We start from the raw sequence: 16,451 nt of genomic DNA, 5'->3' as shown, positions 1-16,451 counted from the left end.
TGAGCAAAGCGGTGTGCTGTGGTTATCCAGGGTGGTTCTGCTTGGCTCCAAGCAAAGAGGAGCTTCCCCACCCCTTCCTGCAGTAACCATCCTCTGGGAATGTGATGCCTTTGTGTTCAAGCTGAGACTCTTGGCCAGCTGTGTCATTTGGAGCCACATATGTTCAACTATGGGCTCCCATTCCCTGTCTTCCTTCGAGGGCAGAGCAGGGCATAGGCTCTCCTGTCCTCTGGCTCTTTTACCAAAGTGATGTGCGAGGACTTGGTGGCTTCCAAGTTGAGAGCCCAGTGTGTTTGAGTGTCTCTCCAAGTCTTCGGGATGGGGACAGGCACTGACTCTTCCTCAGCAGTGTGTCAGTCATGGGAAAGGGGAGCAGAAGATGTTGGCTCTGGGACACCATCTGCCCACCTTGGGACCAGGTGGGAAGCTGCACACACCCTGCTGCCTCTGGGGCTGCTGGACGCGATGAGCTCCTGACTTGGAGTACCCAGGCAGAGGAAGGAGCTGCTGTGAGCCCTGCAGCTGCCCGGGGTTCTGTAGGGTCTGCTCAGCTTCAGCAGTTGGGCTTGGGGAAATCGTTTGGTTTTGACGCAAATCCCACAATTGTCTCTGCCTCTATTGTCCCCGTTTCCTTTGTGCTGCCTCAGGTCTCTGAGCAGTTCTGGTGCATGAGAACTGCATTTTTCAGATGTAGGTGATTAGGAGGCTCCAGCGGAGGCTGGATGAACTGTTTGACCCTATGGGGCCTTTGAGGACACTGCTGGCCAAAAGACACTGAGCACACACCCTATAAGTGTGGAATCCCACAGGGGTAATCACTGGAGGAGGGAAATGCTACCTGGAGAGCTGATCCAAGTGCTGATGGATGCAAACACTGAAATTTCCAAGCAATTACCTTTGGGATTGGGTACTGAGTAGGGGCCGGAGCTTTGTCTCTATCGAAGTCAACCAGAACTCCACACTTTGCTATATCTTCTGCCCAGGTGCCCTCTAACAACTGTCCCTTATCCACGTAGAAGTATCTCCCTGGGCCATTCTTCTTTCCATCTTTCCAACCTCCTTCGTACCGATTTCCATTTGCTGCAGTTAAATATATGAACAGACCATTTTGTTAAGGAGTTACAAATGAAAACAATCAACAGAGCAAAATGACAGAGAAGGAGGTGATATATTTGGCTTCTCTTAGTAATTTCCAGGGGGCTGCAGCACAGTGTGTCATTTTGCTTTTGCAGTGCTCTGTTTGCTGCACTGCAGAGGGAGAAAGGGCTGTGGAAGGAGCCCACGCTTGCCCAGCTGGAACAAGAACTGTGTTCACCTGCTTTGTTCTTACAGTGATACTCATTTTTTGCTGATACACCGAGCAAGTGAGCTCAGGGTAAGGGACTGGTCACTGAGTCACTCCTCACAACGTGAAAAATTACAGGACACAAGTTTCAGATTTGTCACTGCAACAAATCACACAGGATCTCTGGCTTGAAGAGAGAGGTTTGCTTGTCTGGGCAAGGAACAGAGCACTGACTGTTGTCCAGGCAAAATAATCTTGATTGCAAAGAATATTTGCAGTTAGTTTTTCCTCAATGAATTAAGGCTGAGAATTGCTGTGAGTGTCTGAGCAGTTCAGGCAGTTACAGACTCTTTTTCCAGCTGTACTGCTTCTCCTGGTGTTTTTCTGCAAGTTGAGAGAGGTTATTTTTGGGCTTTGTGCTACTCTCCAGGAATCCATCCTCCATCACTAACAGGGAAAGCAGAGCTGCAAGGAGAGGAGAGCAGCCTCATCCATGGATGCTGGTTGAGAAGCGGCATCATAACCACAGTGATGCTGGGATATCTCAAGGCCATCCTGCTGTCACTGGGAGAGTCCTCTGCTCTCCCCTTTGCCTACATATAGTGTTTCTAAGCCCAAAACCATGGGAATTCCTGATAATTAGTGGAAGTACCTTTGAGTCTCAGCTGAACTTTGCCATTCTTCAGGACAAGAAGCGGCTGAAATACCAGGGCACCCTGCATGGTGCTGCAGAGGTAGCTGGGGCCTGCCAGAATGCTGTAAGGAGGAAAAACCGAAAATGCTTCTGTGGAGCATGGCTGCCTGGCTGCTAAGGCAGGCTCTGATTTACAGGTTGGAGCTGTGGTGGTGGTTATCTGCAGCTTTGATCTGGTTTTGTGCTTATCTGCAACACCAACCCGCCCTGCCCAGTGGTAGGAGCAGCTCAGCTCCTGCACTCCAGCCACCAACAACTGAGAAACCACCAAAATCACAGCCCTGGCTCTGATGGAGGGGGTACGGAATGCCCTGGCTGCACCGTGGTGTCCAGCTGCTCCCATCCCCTCTCAGAGCACCGGAGGCTGTGTGCTCACTGCTGTGATCCCAGTGGACATGCTCCATTTGGGAATAGCCATGGCAGAGGTGGCAGAGCAGCGCGGCGTTCCCAGCCGAGCTCACCCTCGCCGGGCGCGCTGCCACTACAGGCAATTTAATCTTGAGCTGCAGCTCATCGTGACCTCCACTGGAGAACTCCTTTTCTTTCACATCGCGGAGCTGCCGGCACGTGGGCACCCCTCCAGCACTGAGCTGAATGCATTAGGCTTGTGGGTATGAAATAATTGCTCTGGCTAATTTTAACCAAAAGGAATCCAGCTCGCAGTCGGTTGCAGGCAATGCTGGAGGCAACGGGGCTCTGAAATGGTGCATCAGCCGCAGCTCAGCCCGTAGGGGCTGTTAGTTTATGACTAACAGGGACTTGGGTGGGAGAGCAGCAGATCAGTGGAAGGTTTCTCCCTGGAAGCAGGTGCTGATTTCATCCGGATGGGCCATTGGTCCAAAGTGCCTGTGATGTGCAGTGAAGGTCATGCCCATTCCTCCTAGCTGCTTTGCTTAGCTAATTACTAGTCTTGAGATTACTTTCAAGCAAAAAAATAGAATAGATGAACACTAATATGGAGATAATATTTCTTCAAATGTTCTTGGAATGTCATGCCTTGTATTGCAAAGGACTGGGATTCTTGGCTTCAGGGAAAAATGTGTTAAACTCCAAGGAAAATATGGGGAAAAAATTTCAGATTTCTGTATTTATGATGAGATTGCCCCTAACATTCCAAATCCGTGATGTGCTTGGTGTTATTTATGGAAAAGGATTGTGTACTAATGAAACCCCTGTGTTCACTCAATGTGAGCTGATGTCGGAAGTAAGAGAGGGGATGGAGTGAACTCAGCAAGAAAATTCTCTGTTGCTTTTTTTCCCTGTGCTGGAAACTGGACTCCTCTTTGGTATGCAGAGCTAAAAAGTCTGTCTGGCAAAGTGCCTGGCTTGAAAAGAGAGATTTGCTCTTCTCTGACCTAACAGTATATTATCTCTAACCCGAACCATCCCAGTCATTTAAATGTAAATCACAGCAAAAATAAGCCTTCATGTGTGTGGGCCTGAGCCGGCCCTGTGCTGCCTCCAGCCCCAGACCAGGAGGGGAGGGATGACCTGGAGCAGCCACAGCCCTGCTGCAATGCATGGAGCATCCAGAAACCTGGATGGCAGAGACACCTGGAGAGCAGCAAATAGCTTGAAGGGGGCAGGCAGGCACCCAGTACTTACGGAGCTGCAGCATCCCCTGCCCGTTGGGCTGATCCGCCTCCCACTGTCCCTCGTAGCTGGATCCATCCAGGTAGTACATCCGGCCCCAGCCGCCCCGCACTCCATCGCTCCACTCGCCCTCGTAGCGCTCCCCGTTGGGGTAAAAGAACACCCCCTGGCCCTGGGCAGCAGCACAGAGATGGCTGGTGAGGAGCTGTGCTGTTGAAAGGGGTCAGTGTCCAAGTTTGGGACATCTCTTTGATACACTGTTCCTTTGTTTATTACTCTTAGACATGTGGCAGCCCAGCTCAGTGGCTGTTCGCGTGCTGAAGGAAACCAGAGGTGGTAGTATGGGATTTTTTTTGGCAAATGGTTTTATTCCCATGAAAAACTCTTGGGTTTATATCTCAGTGTGTTTTTATTGGCATGATGGCTGCTAATATTTAGCTAAAAGCGGGTTTTACGAGTATATAAACCTGCCTGGGGATAGGCAGCATTAAAGGATGTGTCTCTCAACATGGGGATTTCATCCCTTTCAACACTGACAACATTTCCTGCAGCCCAACCTGTTCCAGCCTGGGCAACTCCATCCCTTGTTTGTCTTACATGTGTGTTTGCCATTAAGAGAAGTCCAGAGGTACCCCTATACCAGGGAGTAATACCAGTAAGAAATATTTCCATATCACTAATGAGTTTTCTCATAGGAATAAAGTGTTAATTTATCTCTGAACAAATAATAAAATCAGTTCTGGAAATAACTGATTTTGAATATTAATTTTACTAAACTGAGTGTATGTAAAGGAGAAACTTTGGTAGAAGAAAAACCAACCCTTGTGATACTTGGATATCATTACAAATCTTTCACCCAAGCTCAATTATCCAAAATATAACCAGAAAGAACAGGAGGGGAAGCTCCCTCCGAGAGGCTGGAGCCACACACCAATTACAGGCGTTGGTGGCGATTAGTTTAATTTAAGAGCAGACACAAAGGCGAACACGAGGTTTCCATTGGCAGATCCAAAAGCGTTCCCACAAGGATTTTGCACATGAGATTGCAGTCATTTCTACCACATGACTTTCTCGTTGTGTTCCTTTTAGAAAAAAACATGATTTACACGGCAGGCTTAATTTCCAAAAGAACTCCTGTTATTTGTGTAATATGCTGTAAAAGTCCCAGAAGAAGGTACATTTTCCTGCAGCATTTATAATACAGGTTCCTCCAATTCCTTCAAGGATAAGAGGAATGAAAGGGATGGGGGGGGGATTAAGAGATGGGATACAAAGCCTCTCATCCTGCTTGGCCAAGCTGCGGGTGAGTCTGAGCAGTAACCACTGCTCTGCAGCAGCTGGTTGGGGCTGTAGCCTGGTAACCAGTGTGTGAGTGGGATAAGTCCCTCTGCAGCAGGGAAATGGCACTCCCATAAAAATTGTGGATTTTTACTCTCAACCATTCAATTCAGTCCCAGTATTGGGAAAATTAGTATTTTAAGTGATCTTTTTGCACATGTGCACCCAACCCTTCCCTGTGTTTTGGGTCACGCTGCTTCACTGCTGGCAAGTGCAGGAAATCTCACTTACAGTTTTCTGGCCATTTTTCCACCAGCCTGTGTACACCCTCTTGTATTCCTTGGTTACAGGGTCAGGAACGCTGTATGAGCCATAACCATCCTGCTTCCCAAACTTCCAGTCACCGCTGTAAATAGCTCCAGTTCTTTTCCATATCTGGGTGCCTTTACCTGTTTAACAAAAATAGGAATGCTGCAGAATTTAGGAGAAGGGTGTCCAGGGCTGCCTTCCTGTTCCATCTGAGGTGGGGCAGCTCTCCCTGCACCAGGTCAGGCTCAGGTCTGGGATTCAGTTTAGCTTCCCAAGTCAGAACCATCGTTAATCTTGATCAAGGGCTTCCTGTGTGGCCTTTGCTGAATGCACTTAAATCTTTCCAAACCTCATTTTTCTGCTTGTAAACAAGTCTGTCCTGCTCCGGCTGCTCAGGGCTCGGTCAGGGTCTCCTTCCCCTGCTCTGTCTCCTGCAGCACCCGCCACAGCTTGAGGATAAATTAAGATTCCTGAAGCCAAGTCAAGAGCTGAGAGAGCTGCAGGGACTGTGCAGCCAGGGAACATCCCAGTGCATGGAGCTCACTGCAGTTTGCTCTGTTTGGAGAGGATTTTTAAATATCCATAACAGAGATATTTTGGGTAATTGCCCCTGAGTGCATGCAAAAGCTCTCCAAGCTACCTATTAGAAATGTCTCCGAGTGCATTTTTACATTACATATATCAAAGACACATATATATATAGTCATACAAGAATGAATGCTCTTCCAGGAGCATATAGAACCACTGACTGCTCCCTGCCCTTAGGAACCTTTCTAAGGACATTTTAATTGGTACCTTTCCTCAAAATTATGTATCTTACCATGTTTCAAGTTGTCCAGCCATTCTCCAGTATACTGATCCCCATTTACAGCATAAACTGTGTGTCTTAACCCACATTTCTGGGCTTTCCTGTCCCATTCGTAATAGAGGGGCTCTCTAGCCCTGGGGTACTTTACAATGGGCATATTGGTGGTGTCTGGAGAAAAAAACAAATGATAATCAGAAATAAATTAGAGAGAAATTACTAAGGCAGGTACGGGCAGAACAGTATTTGTGAGCTGTGCCTTAGGATGCAACTGAGTCAGTAACTGATGCCTGGCTGTGGAGGGGTAAAACAGAGATATAACAAACAGGAGGGAGCTAAAAATACTGAAGTACAAACCAGCACTATGTGAAAATGGGCTTTGTAGCACTGCCTGGCCTGTTAGGAAATGTTAAATAAATCTCAGTAGGTTAGGTTTGTGGTGGGCAGTGGTCTCTGCACCTGCCAGAGGTCCTGGGGAGTGCAGAGAAGGGCATCTCCTTCTCCGTACAACCAATGGAATGGGTCAGGGAGTTGTCCGGTGTTCCTGAGGCCCACCTGGAGCTGGGACACTTCATACCCGCAGCAGTAATGCAGCTCAGGCTCCTTTACTGCTAGAAATAACTGTCCTGCAGGTGTCTGTTAAAAGGAGTTGAAACCACAATGTTTCTGTCTCCCAGGAGGCTGCAGACTCGCCCAGGGCAGGCCAGGCACTCGCCAGCTGATCCAGCTGCCAAGGAGAGGACTTTGAGGTGACATGGGGTTAAAGCATGAACAGCATGGCAGGGGATGATGGGTACAGAGGGAGGTGATTCAGGTGTCAGAGGTCCAGAGGGAAAGGGTCAGCATGGGGGAAGAGGAGGGAGAAGATGTGTTGGCCCATCAATACAGAGAGGAGAATGGTGGAGTGCAGCACGGTGGTGATTTCAGGGCACTGTTCAGCACAGTGGGAATTCCGGCACAGACTCGGAGGTGAGAGTGGTCTCCTATAAACCGTAAACAAACGCCAAAAGGTGGCTGTAGAAACAAAAGCAAGTTTCTATGAATGCCGTCAACATCCAGAGCTCGGCTGGAGCCCGGCGGGTTGGGATGCTCTCCGAGTTTGTCTCCTGGGCTCCCCCTTCTGTCCTGATCCACTGGACTGAGCCATATGGAGTGATTTCGCTGCATCTCTCCCTTCTCGGCAGAGCGGAGCTCTGGTTCCTGCTGTGCTTGGGGTGCCGGGGAGCCCGGCATGGGGAAAAGTGTGGAACCCGGGAGGAGAGGGAAAGGAAGGTACTTCAAGTCTTTGCTAGGGAATAAAAAATAGAAATTATAACTGAGAAAATACATTAGTGTTCATCCTCAGTTCTCCACACAGCTGTGGGAAATGGTCATTCGACAGCTATTTGGGGGGATGTCATTGCTGAAGAAAGTACTTTATGTGTCCAGGATGAGCCTTCCTACCCAAAATGCAGCTGAGTTGTGCAGTGCCCATCCCATATGGCTCCTTACCGGGGGGCTGTGGGGAGTGCAGGCAGGGCTGGGGAACCTGCCGGGGCACTGCACGGTGAGCTCAGACCTGGGAGGGGTAAAGATTCCAACCAGGCTGCCGTGGGAGGAGAGGGGCTGAAGAGCGTCTTGGTTTGAGGACACCGAGGACAGGATCTGTCACTCGGTGCGATGGAGTCACAGCCCGCTGCAGAGGATGGTATTTCAGCAATATAAACACAGAAGACACCCCAGCTGCTGAGTTCCTCCCTCGCCTTTGGGTGCTGCAGCCCCTGGAGAGGGCGGTTCTTGGCAGTATTTGCCAAGGGCTGAGAGTTTGCAGGACACGGAGCCACACGTTGCCTGCTTGCATCTGTCCTCTGGCTGGAGGAGAAGAGCCAAGCTACAGCTACTTGCACCCACCCCGACACCGGCTCTGACGAGAAATCTTTTCACTACCCCTGCCAGATGGGAGCATCACTCTCCCACCACCGCATCCGACCACTTCTTCAACTCAAAGCTTAGGATTTACAGACTCCAGGGAGGATTCCCAGCTGCGGGGGCAATCTCAGCACCCCTCCATCTGCTCGCCAGGCTCTCCGAGGCACAGCCCGCGCAGAGCACCCGGGGTAATGCAGTCTGTCGGGACCCGCCTCTATTTGCTGAATCCCCTTCCAAATTTACGTCAGCGATGCCAAGTTTGCGTAAGTGATAACGCAGTCGGTATTCGCCGCCCTGGATGTTTTAGCCACCTACTACAAGGGCGCGGGGAGGCAGCGAGAGGCAGGCGCTGCAGAGCCGCTCCGGCTGCAGCTCTCGGTGCCGAGGGCCAGAGGTTCTGCCTCCGCCGCTGCACTTGGGGCCGAGGCTCTTACAGACCCCCGCGTCCTCCTCCAGACGCTGCTCTGCGAGTTTTGTCTGGTCTCTGGTAAAACGCAGGAAGCCCATTTTTTCCCTTGGCTCTTTGCAGAACTTCAGAGCAGTGCGATTGAGCTACAAATACACCTTTCTTTTTTTTTTTTCCCCTGCCTTACATCTTAACGAATAGCAAGAGGGAAACACATCTTGCTGCAGAGAAGGGGTTGCTGACTGTCCCTGGCAGCACCCTGCCTGCCACCGCACCGTGTCCCCTCGTGCACCCTGCCTGTCACCCGGCCCCGAGCATGTCGCGACCGAGCTCAGCCCTCGCAGTGACCCGGCCCCACGGCGCTGCCCTGCACCGGGGTCCCTTTGCCAGCCCCGTCCGGCGCAGCGGAGCCACCCCAGCCCCTGCTCGCCCCCGCGGCGGTGCCTGCGAGCGGAATGCCCAGGGCGCCTGTCGCTGCTCCTGCCCAGCGAGAGCCGGGCTCCGCGGCGGCGGTGGGAGCGGACCGCGGGGACAGCCCCTGTGCGCCGTTCGCAAAGCACCCTCGCGTTCGGCCCACGCTGTCCTGCCGCCCCCGCCCCGAGGGCCAAACCCCGGGCACCGACCTGTGCTGGTGCCCGCCGGGCGCTGCCTGTTGCAGCGGCGGGGTCGTCATAGCAACGTGCCAAACTCCCGCGCCAAGGGCCGTGGGAGCAGGGCCGGGAGCGAGCGGAGCCGCTCCGGGCGGACGGGGAGGGCGGTGGGACACGAGTGGTCACACTGTGCTTCCCACGGATGGAGCCGGAGCACACCCCGCGCTCTGGAGCTACGTGTCTTGAGTTCAGGATTTTCCAGCGGAATATAAAGTGCTGATAAGCAACGAGTGTTTCACCTCTGGTTGGTTTTTCATACGCCCAGCAGCAGAAGGCTGGAAATGAGAGCACTGATTACAGCACTGATGGGTAACAAATAAATCAGCCTTGAAAATGTCAGAGGAAAGGAGAAACCCCCTGAAAACGCACATCAGGGTCTTGAAGGAGAAATCTGAATAAACCTGACACTAATTCCCTCATCCATTACATTTCTTCCACAGCCACAGTGAGCAGGAATTGCCATTATGGCCTTGTGGGTGTCTGTAATAATCTTCCCTAATGGGTAATTAACCGTGCACATTTCCAGTATAAAACCAAAGGTCTCCTATGACTCCCGTGAGCCAAATGCATTTGATTCTCATCCTTTTGCCACATTTTTCGTGCACAGCTCTGCAGGCTGGATGGTTAAAACGCTGAGGCAGGTGGGAAATCTTGTGATGAAAACAAAGCAGCCGCCTCTGTGGAGGTGGGACACAGCCTGGTCTTCCCTGATGGGTGTTTGTTTGCCATCTTCACTGAATGTAGCACTGAACGTGGCTTAAATGGTGTGTCCATGCTCAAAATGGACTTATCCCAAATGTGAGTGTGACTGAAGGCAAATGTTCCATTTCCCATGACACACGTGAGGGCCATGGAGCCAGAGGAGACAACGCCACTGCCTGGGAAATCAAGTGGACAAGGAAAATGAAGTGGCTGGAGGGAAGAGATGCTCCACAGCCAACAAAGGAGCCGGTGTGGAAACGATGGAGAGAGATCTGTACCACGGGAAAAGACAAACATGGAATTTCTCATGCTGGATTAGATGAATTGGAAAGATGGCAGCTGCCATCCAGGGATGTAGGAGAGGTGGAACTCACAGACTTCTTAAAGCAGGAGAACCAGAAAGAAAACTGTGGAAGTTGACCAAGTAAGGAAATGCTTATACATGAAAAAATGTTTCCTGGTTTTAAAAATGAGATGAAGATATTCAGGAAGGACTTATTGCCAGTCGTTCACGTTAACATATTCTGGCCTGGGGCAGAGCCCAAGAATTACTGAAGACAGTCATTCCTGTTTGACTGTGGCCAGTTGTAAGGGTTGGAGTGGGGAACAGGGATTTGGGGAGGAAATGAGAAAAACCCATGAGGGAGAAGAAAAATTGCTTATTGCAGCCCAAAAGCTACAGCCTTAAATTACAACCAAAAGTAGCCCTTCTTGGAAAAGTATTAATTATTTTTCATATTTCAGCCCCTATATTTCACTGCACTTAACTGAGAAATTGTCAATTAAGATAATTAGCTAATTCAGACAATTTCACTTGTTTATTTTTAAACAGCACAGGCTGCCTAAGGTTTTTGAACTGCAAGTTCAAACTGCGCCTCACTTGACCACAGCTTTTACTAACCAGAAGTGATATAAATATTTGAAACTCAATATACATTTGAAACCAATAAAGGCTTTAAAAAAATTAAAATATTTTAGCAACAAATCAAAATGCACAAATCGAGATCAAAAATTGCCTCTGAGAAAACCTCTGTATCTGGATATGATGGAGGGAAATGGTTGGTGATGCCTCAGTTTCTGGGTCACTTATTTTAAATCCTTCTGCTCCAGGTCTCTGTGTGTTTGTTATTTTAGTTCCATGGTCCCAGAGTGGGTTATCACAGACCCTCCTGCTCCCACCAAGGAGGCTTCACAGAGACATTTATCTGGGAAGAGGCTGTGTGTGATTCCCATTTTCTTAGTCCAGGTAGGAACATCTGAATCACACTTAATTATTTTGTCACTTGTTAATATCATTCTGTACAAGGGTACAGAAAGGGGAAATGTAAGGGTATTCTCCTCATAAAAAAAAAGGCAAAATTAGACCAGCTTGAAGAGAAGGTGGTGATATTTGAAGCTTTATCAGAACATTCTTTTGACTCACTGAACATTTCACTTAGAAAATGTCATTCCATTATGAGAGCAGGAACCCTAATAGTAAGTAGGAAGTGGGCATAGTTTTCATGAGGGGTGCCAGATATCTAGAATATATAATTCAGTTAGAGAGTGAGATATAAATCTAAACTGCTCCAGAAATGCCCAAACCAAACCTCTTCCTCTCCCAAGAGCAGTCGTTTCAAGGCACAACATTGTAGCCACTATGATAAATAGGGTCAAAATCCAAGTTATAAAGTGCTAGGAGGATAATTTGGGTTTTCCTTCATCCAATTCTCCTTGTTCTGGCTTTTCCAGCAAAATTTGGCCATTCTTGGCTGGTTTTTTTTTTTGTGTGTGTGTGCATTGTTTTTTTTCTAGTTTCACTCTCACAGACTTTGGTCACTGACACCAAGAGCACCAGCAAAGTCTCCTTCACAGGGGTGTGACAGGGCTTCAGTTCTGTTACTTGTAGGCACTGTTGCTCCAGTTGTCTGGCAGTTGATTAAACCTTACATTTATTAAGACTGAAAGGAAGCTGTTAAATCCATCCATGTAAATTATGCTCTAACTCAGCCCATTGATGCCAACACAGTTCTTTGCAATGGACTTTCAGCTCTCCACTTCCTTCCAGGATGGATACAGTGAAGAACATACCAAGCACTGGAAGGATGTGTGTGGAAACATGCCTGGAAACACACCTTTCTGGAGCAAGACCCTGTGACACCTTCATTTTTTTCATTCTAAAGAGTGAGATTAAAAAACCCCCAAACAATAAAACTAAAGGCCCTCAGTATTCTACATCTGAAACCAATCATTCTTGCACTGAAAGGAGACAGCTGCTCTGAGCTGAGTTTGCTCTCACAAAGCTTGGGGAATCACCCAAGTGAAATGCCCAAACCAACTGAAAACTGTCAGAATCAATAATTTAAATTTATTCTGGGAACTTCGTAGAGTAAATAAAGAAAAAGCATGTAGAGAAACATATGTTGGAATTCTTTAAAGGTGAAGAATGTGACAACAACATACTGTGGAAGTAGGATGCTCAGATGTGTGTTTTATTGCTGCTATATTCAAAAGAAAAGCCAGAGGAAGAGGTGGGAGGGTCTTGGACTCCAACCAAGCTTGTGTCGGGTGTAGCCGGATGAGCAGGGAGTGGGTGCAGTGCTGAAGGAGCTTCCCCACCACTCTGCTTTTAAGAATTGTTATCAGCAGGATTTAGGAGGGACTGAAGTGAAAGGTTTGAGGTGCAAACTTCACGGATTGACTCTGGCTTAAGAGGCAGCCTTGTGGGAAAGCGTTTCTTTACAACTCTTCCCTCCCTTTTGCTTGGAGAAGCTCTCTCAAGATAAAAACCACGTTGGTTTTACATCAAAACAAGCTGAAGTAAGAGCCCTGGGTTATCTGGAATGTTGGAGCACGTAGATAGTCATGCAAAGTGAAAGGTTGAAGTCCTTGGAGCTGACACCAGATACCCTCTCCCCATGGGTTTCTGTTGCTGCAGATTTACAGCTAATGGTTGCTACTTAACTACCTGCAATAAGATAGAGGTTCAAAGGTAGAGTTATGATGTTAATTAGTGAAGTCACTCAAAGCTGATAATTATTTACTATGCGACTGTGGAGCAGTTTGCAGGACTCTCAGTACTGTTGGAGGCAGATAAATTTGGCCATACTTGAGCTACTGCTTCCCTTGAAGTCCTTAATTTGTTCCTTAACTGAGAAATAACTCCAGATGAATACAAGATGAATCAGCAGTATCAATTTCCATGAGCCAAGTATTTTATTTATCACGGCTTATTGTCACCTGATGGTAGAATAGGGACTCATCTGCATTTATATTTCATCCTTTCCCATTTGCTGTGCTGGAGAGAATTGTATTTCTAGGACAGGGGAAAAGCATCAAAGGAAACAGCCTCAGTTATCTTAAGAGAAAAGAATGAATGGAATTTGTGTTCAGGGTGGAGGAAGGTGAGGGGAAGGAGCTCACATGTGACTGTACATATATAATTACTTGTACTCAACAAAATCTAACACCAAAAGAACAAACAGTCACAGTTTCACTGTGATCTTTAACTTGATTTATTAACTCAATTTCTTTGATACGTTCTCTGGCAGTGAACGGTTGATGAGTTGGGGATTAATTAAGGTAAAGGCAAAGCAGAGATTTCATGTCTGTAGATCTGCTGTGCAATGGCCTTATATGATCTCTGGCAGCAGAAAATAGCCACTAAAAAATGTCAAGATACCTAGAAAAACGATCATAAAATATTCAAATTCAGAGGAAAGGCACCATTCCTCATGTGTTGCCACAACTGAACGGCAGGTGAGGTATGGGAACCCCAAGCACTGCCTGCACAGAGCCCTGCTCCCCATCCAGGGCTGAGGGGTGGGAAGCTGCCAGGGCTCTTCTGGGCCCTTAAAATTCTCTCTCTAAATCCTTAATCCAGCTGCACTTCTATAATAGTCAAATAAGGTCTTTGATTGCCCACTGAGTGCAATGGGTGCAGATATTTAGGGGTGCATTTTAGTCAGATAGAAAATGAAACCTCAGACTCTATTGTTCCTGTCTTTCCATAAGCAGAGAATTTTAACTATTTTTTCCCCCCAAATAAACATTTAATTCAGATAGGAAATGTAATGTCCCAAGACTGAACTTTTTAAAATGGCTTTTCTGCAGGAGTTGCTCCTGTAGGCAGGGAGGGACATTGTCCAGCACAGCCTGATCAGACACAACTCCTGCTGCCCTTCCAGCATCCCTCCCCCGTGTCCCCAGCCTTGGGATTGGGAAGATCTGACTTAGGTCTGCAATTTAATTACAGTCTGTAGTTTCCATTCTTACTGAGTAAAATTATATACACTATAATAAACAAATGATCTAGATCCAGTTAAAAAACCCTCATTGTTATCTTATCTTGCTTTGGTTTTACTCACAAAGATGTGATTGAATTAATGAGATTAAACAAACAGCTACAATCTCCCAGGAAGTGGAGAGAGATTACAGGTAATTCTGAAATCTTTTGTAATGGTGCAGCATTAAATAATGTAGAACCAGCTGTAAGGCCAACTGTGCTACATTCACATTGTTGGTGTTTAGTGAAATTCTTCCATGTTTTCTGTGTTAAAGAAAATACCATCTCTTGAATGAATATTAACTAGCATGTCTTAGTTAAAAAGTTGAAGGAAGTCTTTTGAGGTTATAATTATACACAGCCACAACATGCATAAGAACTGTTCCTTGACCAGAGGTGTAGGGGAGAGGCAGGAAAGTTTGGAATAAAGGTCTGGTGATCCCTTGGTGTTCCGGTAGAGCTCCAGGGCCAACACAGCTCTGAGTGAGAAATGCTCAACATTTCCTGCCTTTGTATACACAGCACCTGCCACAGCCCTAAAGAAATGTCATCAGGCTGCAGAATTACACCCAGGGCAAATATTCATGATTGATACTAAGGGCTTTCTTCAGCCCTTTTGAGGCTTATAGTTCAGCAGTGAAAGGAAGAGTTTTAAGGGTTATTTACAATTTATGATGTATTCTAGAAGTAACCTTCCCTGAATGTTAAGACTGACACAAGTGGTTGAAGTGTTTCTACTTAAATGGTTTTACTTAAAGAAAATAAGGTCCAGTCTGGATTCCCCCAGCTGTTCATGAGAGTGTCAGCACCCCAATTCCCCCTCAACAGCCAGGAGTAAGATGCAGCTACATCTTTGGGGTGACTCTGTGATAAACTGAACTGACAGAGTAACTGCAAAGGAGGAGGGAATATTTCCATGAGGGAAGGAGAAATAATTTTGCTGGTAGGGAGTACTCTAACCTTGAGGTGAACTGGAAAGTTTTGTCACATATCCAGCGCAGAATCAAAGCTGTGATCCGAGATGTGATCCTTTTCCTTCCAAACTGTGTAATCCAAAATCCAGGCTTCCTGTAACATAAAGTCTTGTTACACAGGATTGTGGACAAATGCTAGAATCTGGGGAAAATTTAATGCAGGCATAGCAAACTCCTGTGACATTTTTACTGCGTTGATCAGTTGTTTATTTGACTTCAGGATGATCACGGCCTGCCACAACACACGTGTTTGATCCCTGGATGATCACGGCCTCACCGGAGGAGCAGCAAGGACAATGGAACATCCCCAGGCTTGGTGGTTCCTAAACCAGCAGAAATCCCCAACCACTGCAAGCTCTGAGCAGGTTTCTCCGGAAACCAGGGAACAGGTCATGGACTGCATTTCAGGTGCCTACCCACATGTATGAAAAGAACATGCAAAAAGGACATAAAACAAGCAAAGAGTGTGAATATAGACCTAGAGAAGGACCAGAGACAGCAGGAATACTGAGGAGTGTCTCTACACCCAATGTTTTTGGTTGTTTATGCCAAATCCAAGGAGACAGGATCCCACATACACTCCCCATGAAAAGACAGCATTGCACTTGCATTTTTACTTTGGCTTCACCCCTCCCCCTTGTACAATTTTTATTTAATTGCTTCCTTCCCCTTCCCTTTTTCTTCCTCTTTGCCTATTTCCACCCTTTCACAACAGACAAGAAGCACAGTGCTGACATTTACAGCCTTCACATCTCCCAGGCCTCACCCCCTGCCCCAGGGGGCTCCACATTCCACTCACCAGCAGCTCCCTGGAGCAGGGTTGTGCCCAGAGGCCACTGTGCCCTGCTCCCAGTTGGCCAGCCCAGCCCCTAAGTGGATTATTATTGTAATAATAAAGAGATCACAAGTATTCTTGCCCTTTTCTCTGATATTAAGGACCCAAGTCCAGGCCTCAGGCAGCTGCAGGGCTGGGCGGCCTCAGCCCAGGTGCACGGTCACCTCAGCCAGCAGCTCCTTCAGAGAGGGCTGTCCCTGTGCAGGAAGGGTTTTGTCTCCATTCTCAGCCCCATGTGTGACAACCCACCCCTAAGGGGAAGGAAGATGCTTCATGGAGCACTTCAGGTGCTACCACAACATGAGAGGATCTGGGAGAGGCACAGCGTCCCCAGGAGGTGACCGGGGGGGGCGGGGGGGGGGAGGCGACAGGTGGCAGCAACTGAGGGGAGCCCTCACCTGAGGGGAGCACGGGCCTGAGGGGGACCCTCACCTAAGGAGTCCCTCATTGAGGGGATCCCTCCCTTGAGGGGTCACTCAGCTGAGGGGAGCCCTCACCTGAGGAGAGCCCTCACCTGAGGAGAGCCCTCACCTGAGGGATACCCTCACCTGAGGGGAGCATGGGCCTGAGGGAAGCCTCCCCCTGAGGAGACCCCTGGCCAGACGGAAGCCCTCGCCTGGGGGATCCCGGCTCGGCGGGGCCGATCCCTCACCTGCCGGTTCCCTCCCCTGGGGCGGGTGCGCGGGGGTGGGGGCGGGGCGGTGGGTGGCGCGCGCCGCCGCGGGGCCGCGCCCGTGACCGCGCGCGA

The 16,451-nt window shown here is 48.4% G+C and overlaps 1 protein-coding gene across 5 annotated transcripts in view; it reads right to left on the bottom strand.

The window, feature by feature from the left end:
- MORN3 (MORN repeat containing 3) overlaps window positions 1–16,432 on the bottom strand; it is a 19,486-nt gene extending 3,054 nt beyond the window's left edge. Inside the window, exons 1-6 of one of the 5 annotated variants that reach the window (XM_027739822.2) lie at window positions 16,356–16,432; window positions 14,855–14,962; window positions 5,980–6,135; window positions 5,142–5,299; window positions 3,585–3,744; window positions 896–1,080 (exon numbers count right to left, since the gene is read on the bottom strand). In XM_027739822.2, coding sequence (XP_027595623.1) covers window positions 896–1,080; window positions 3,585–3,744; window positions 5,142–5,299; window positions 5,980–6,124 — 648 coding nt within the window. In that variant the 5' untranslated portion in view covers window positions 6,125–6,135; window positions 14,855–14,962; window positions 16,356–16,432. The other 4 variants (XM_039380326.1, XM_027739824.2, XM_039380327.1 and 1 more) reach the window with 4 other exon arrangements.
- Window positions 16,433–16,451: the final 19 nt, after the last annotated feature.

Source organism: Pipra filicauda, unplaced genomic scaffold (assembly GCF_003945595.2).
Source record: "Pipra filicauda isolate LSUMZ 115617 unplaced genomic scaffold, ASM394559v2 scaffold192_size1418226_pilon, whole genome shotgun sequence".
NCBI classification, from domain to species: domain Eukaryota; kingdom Metazoa; phylum Chordata; class Aves; order Passeriformes; family Pipridae; genus Pipra; species Pipra filicauda.
This window is presented reverse-complemented; position numbering and strand designations above follow the sequence as displayed.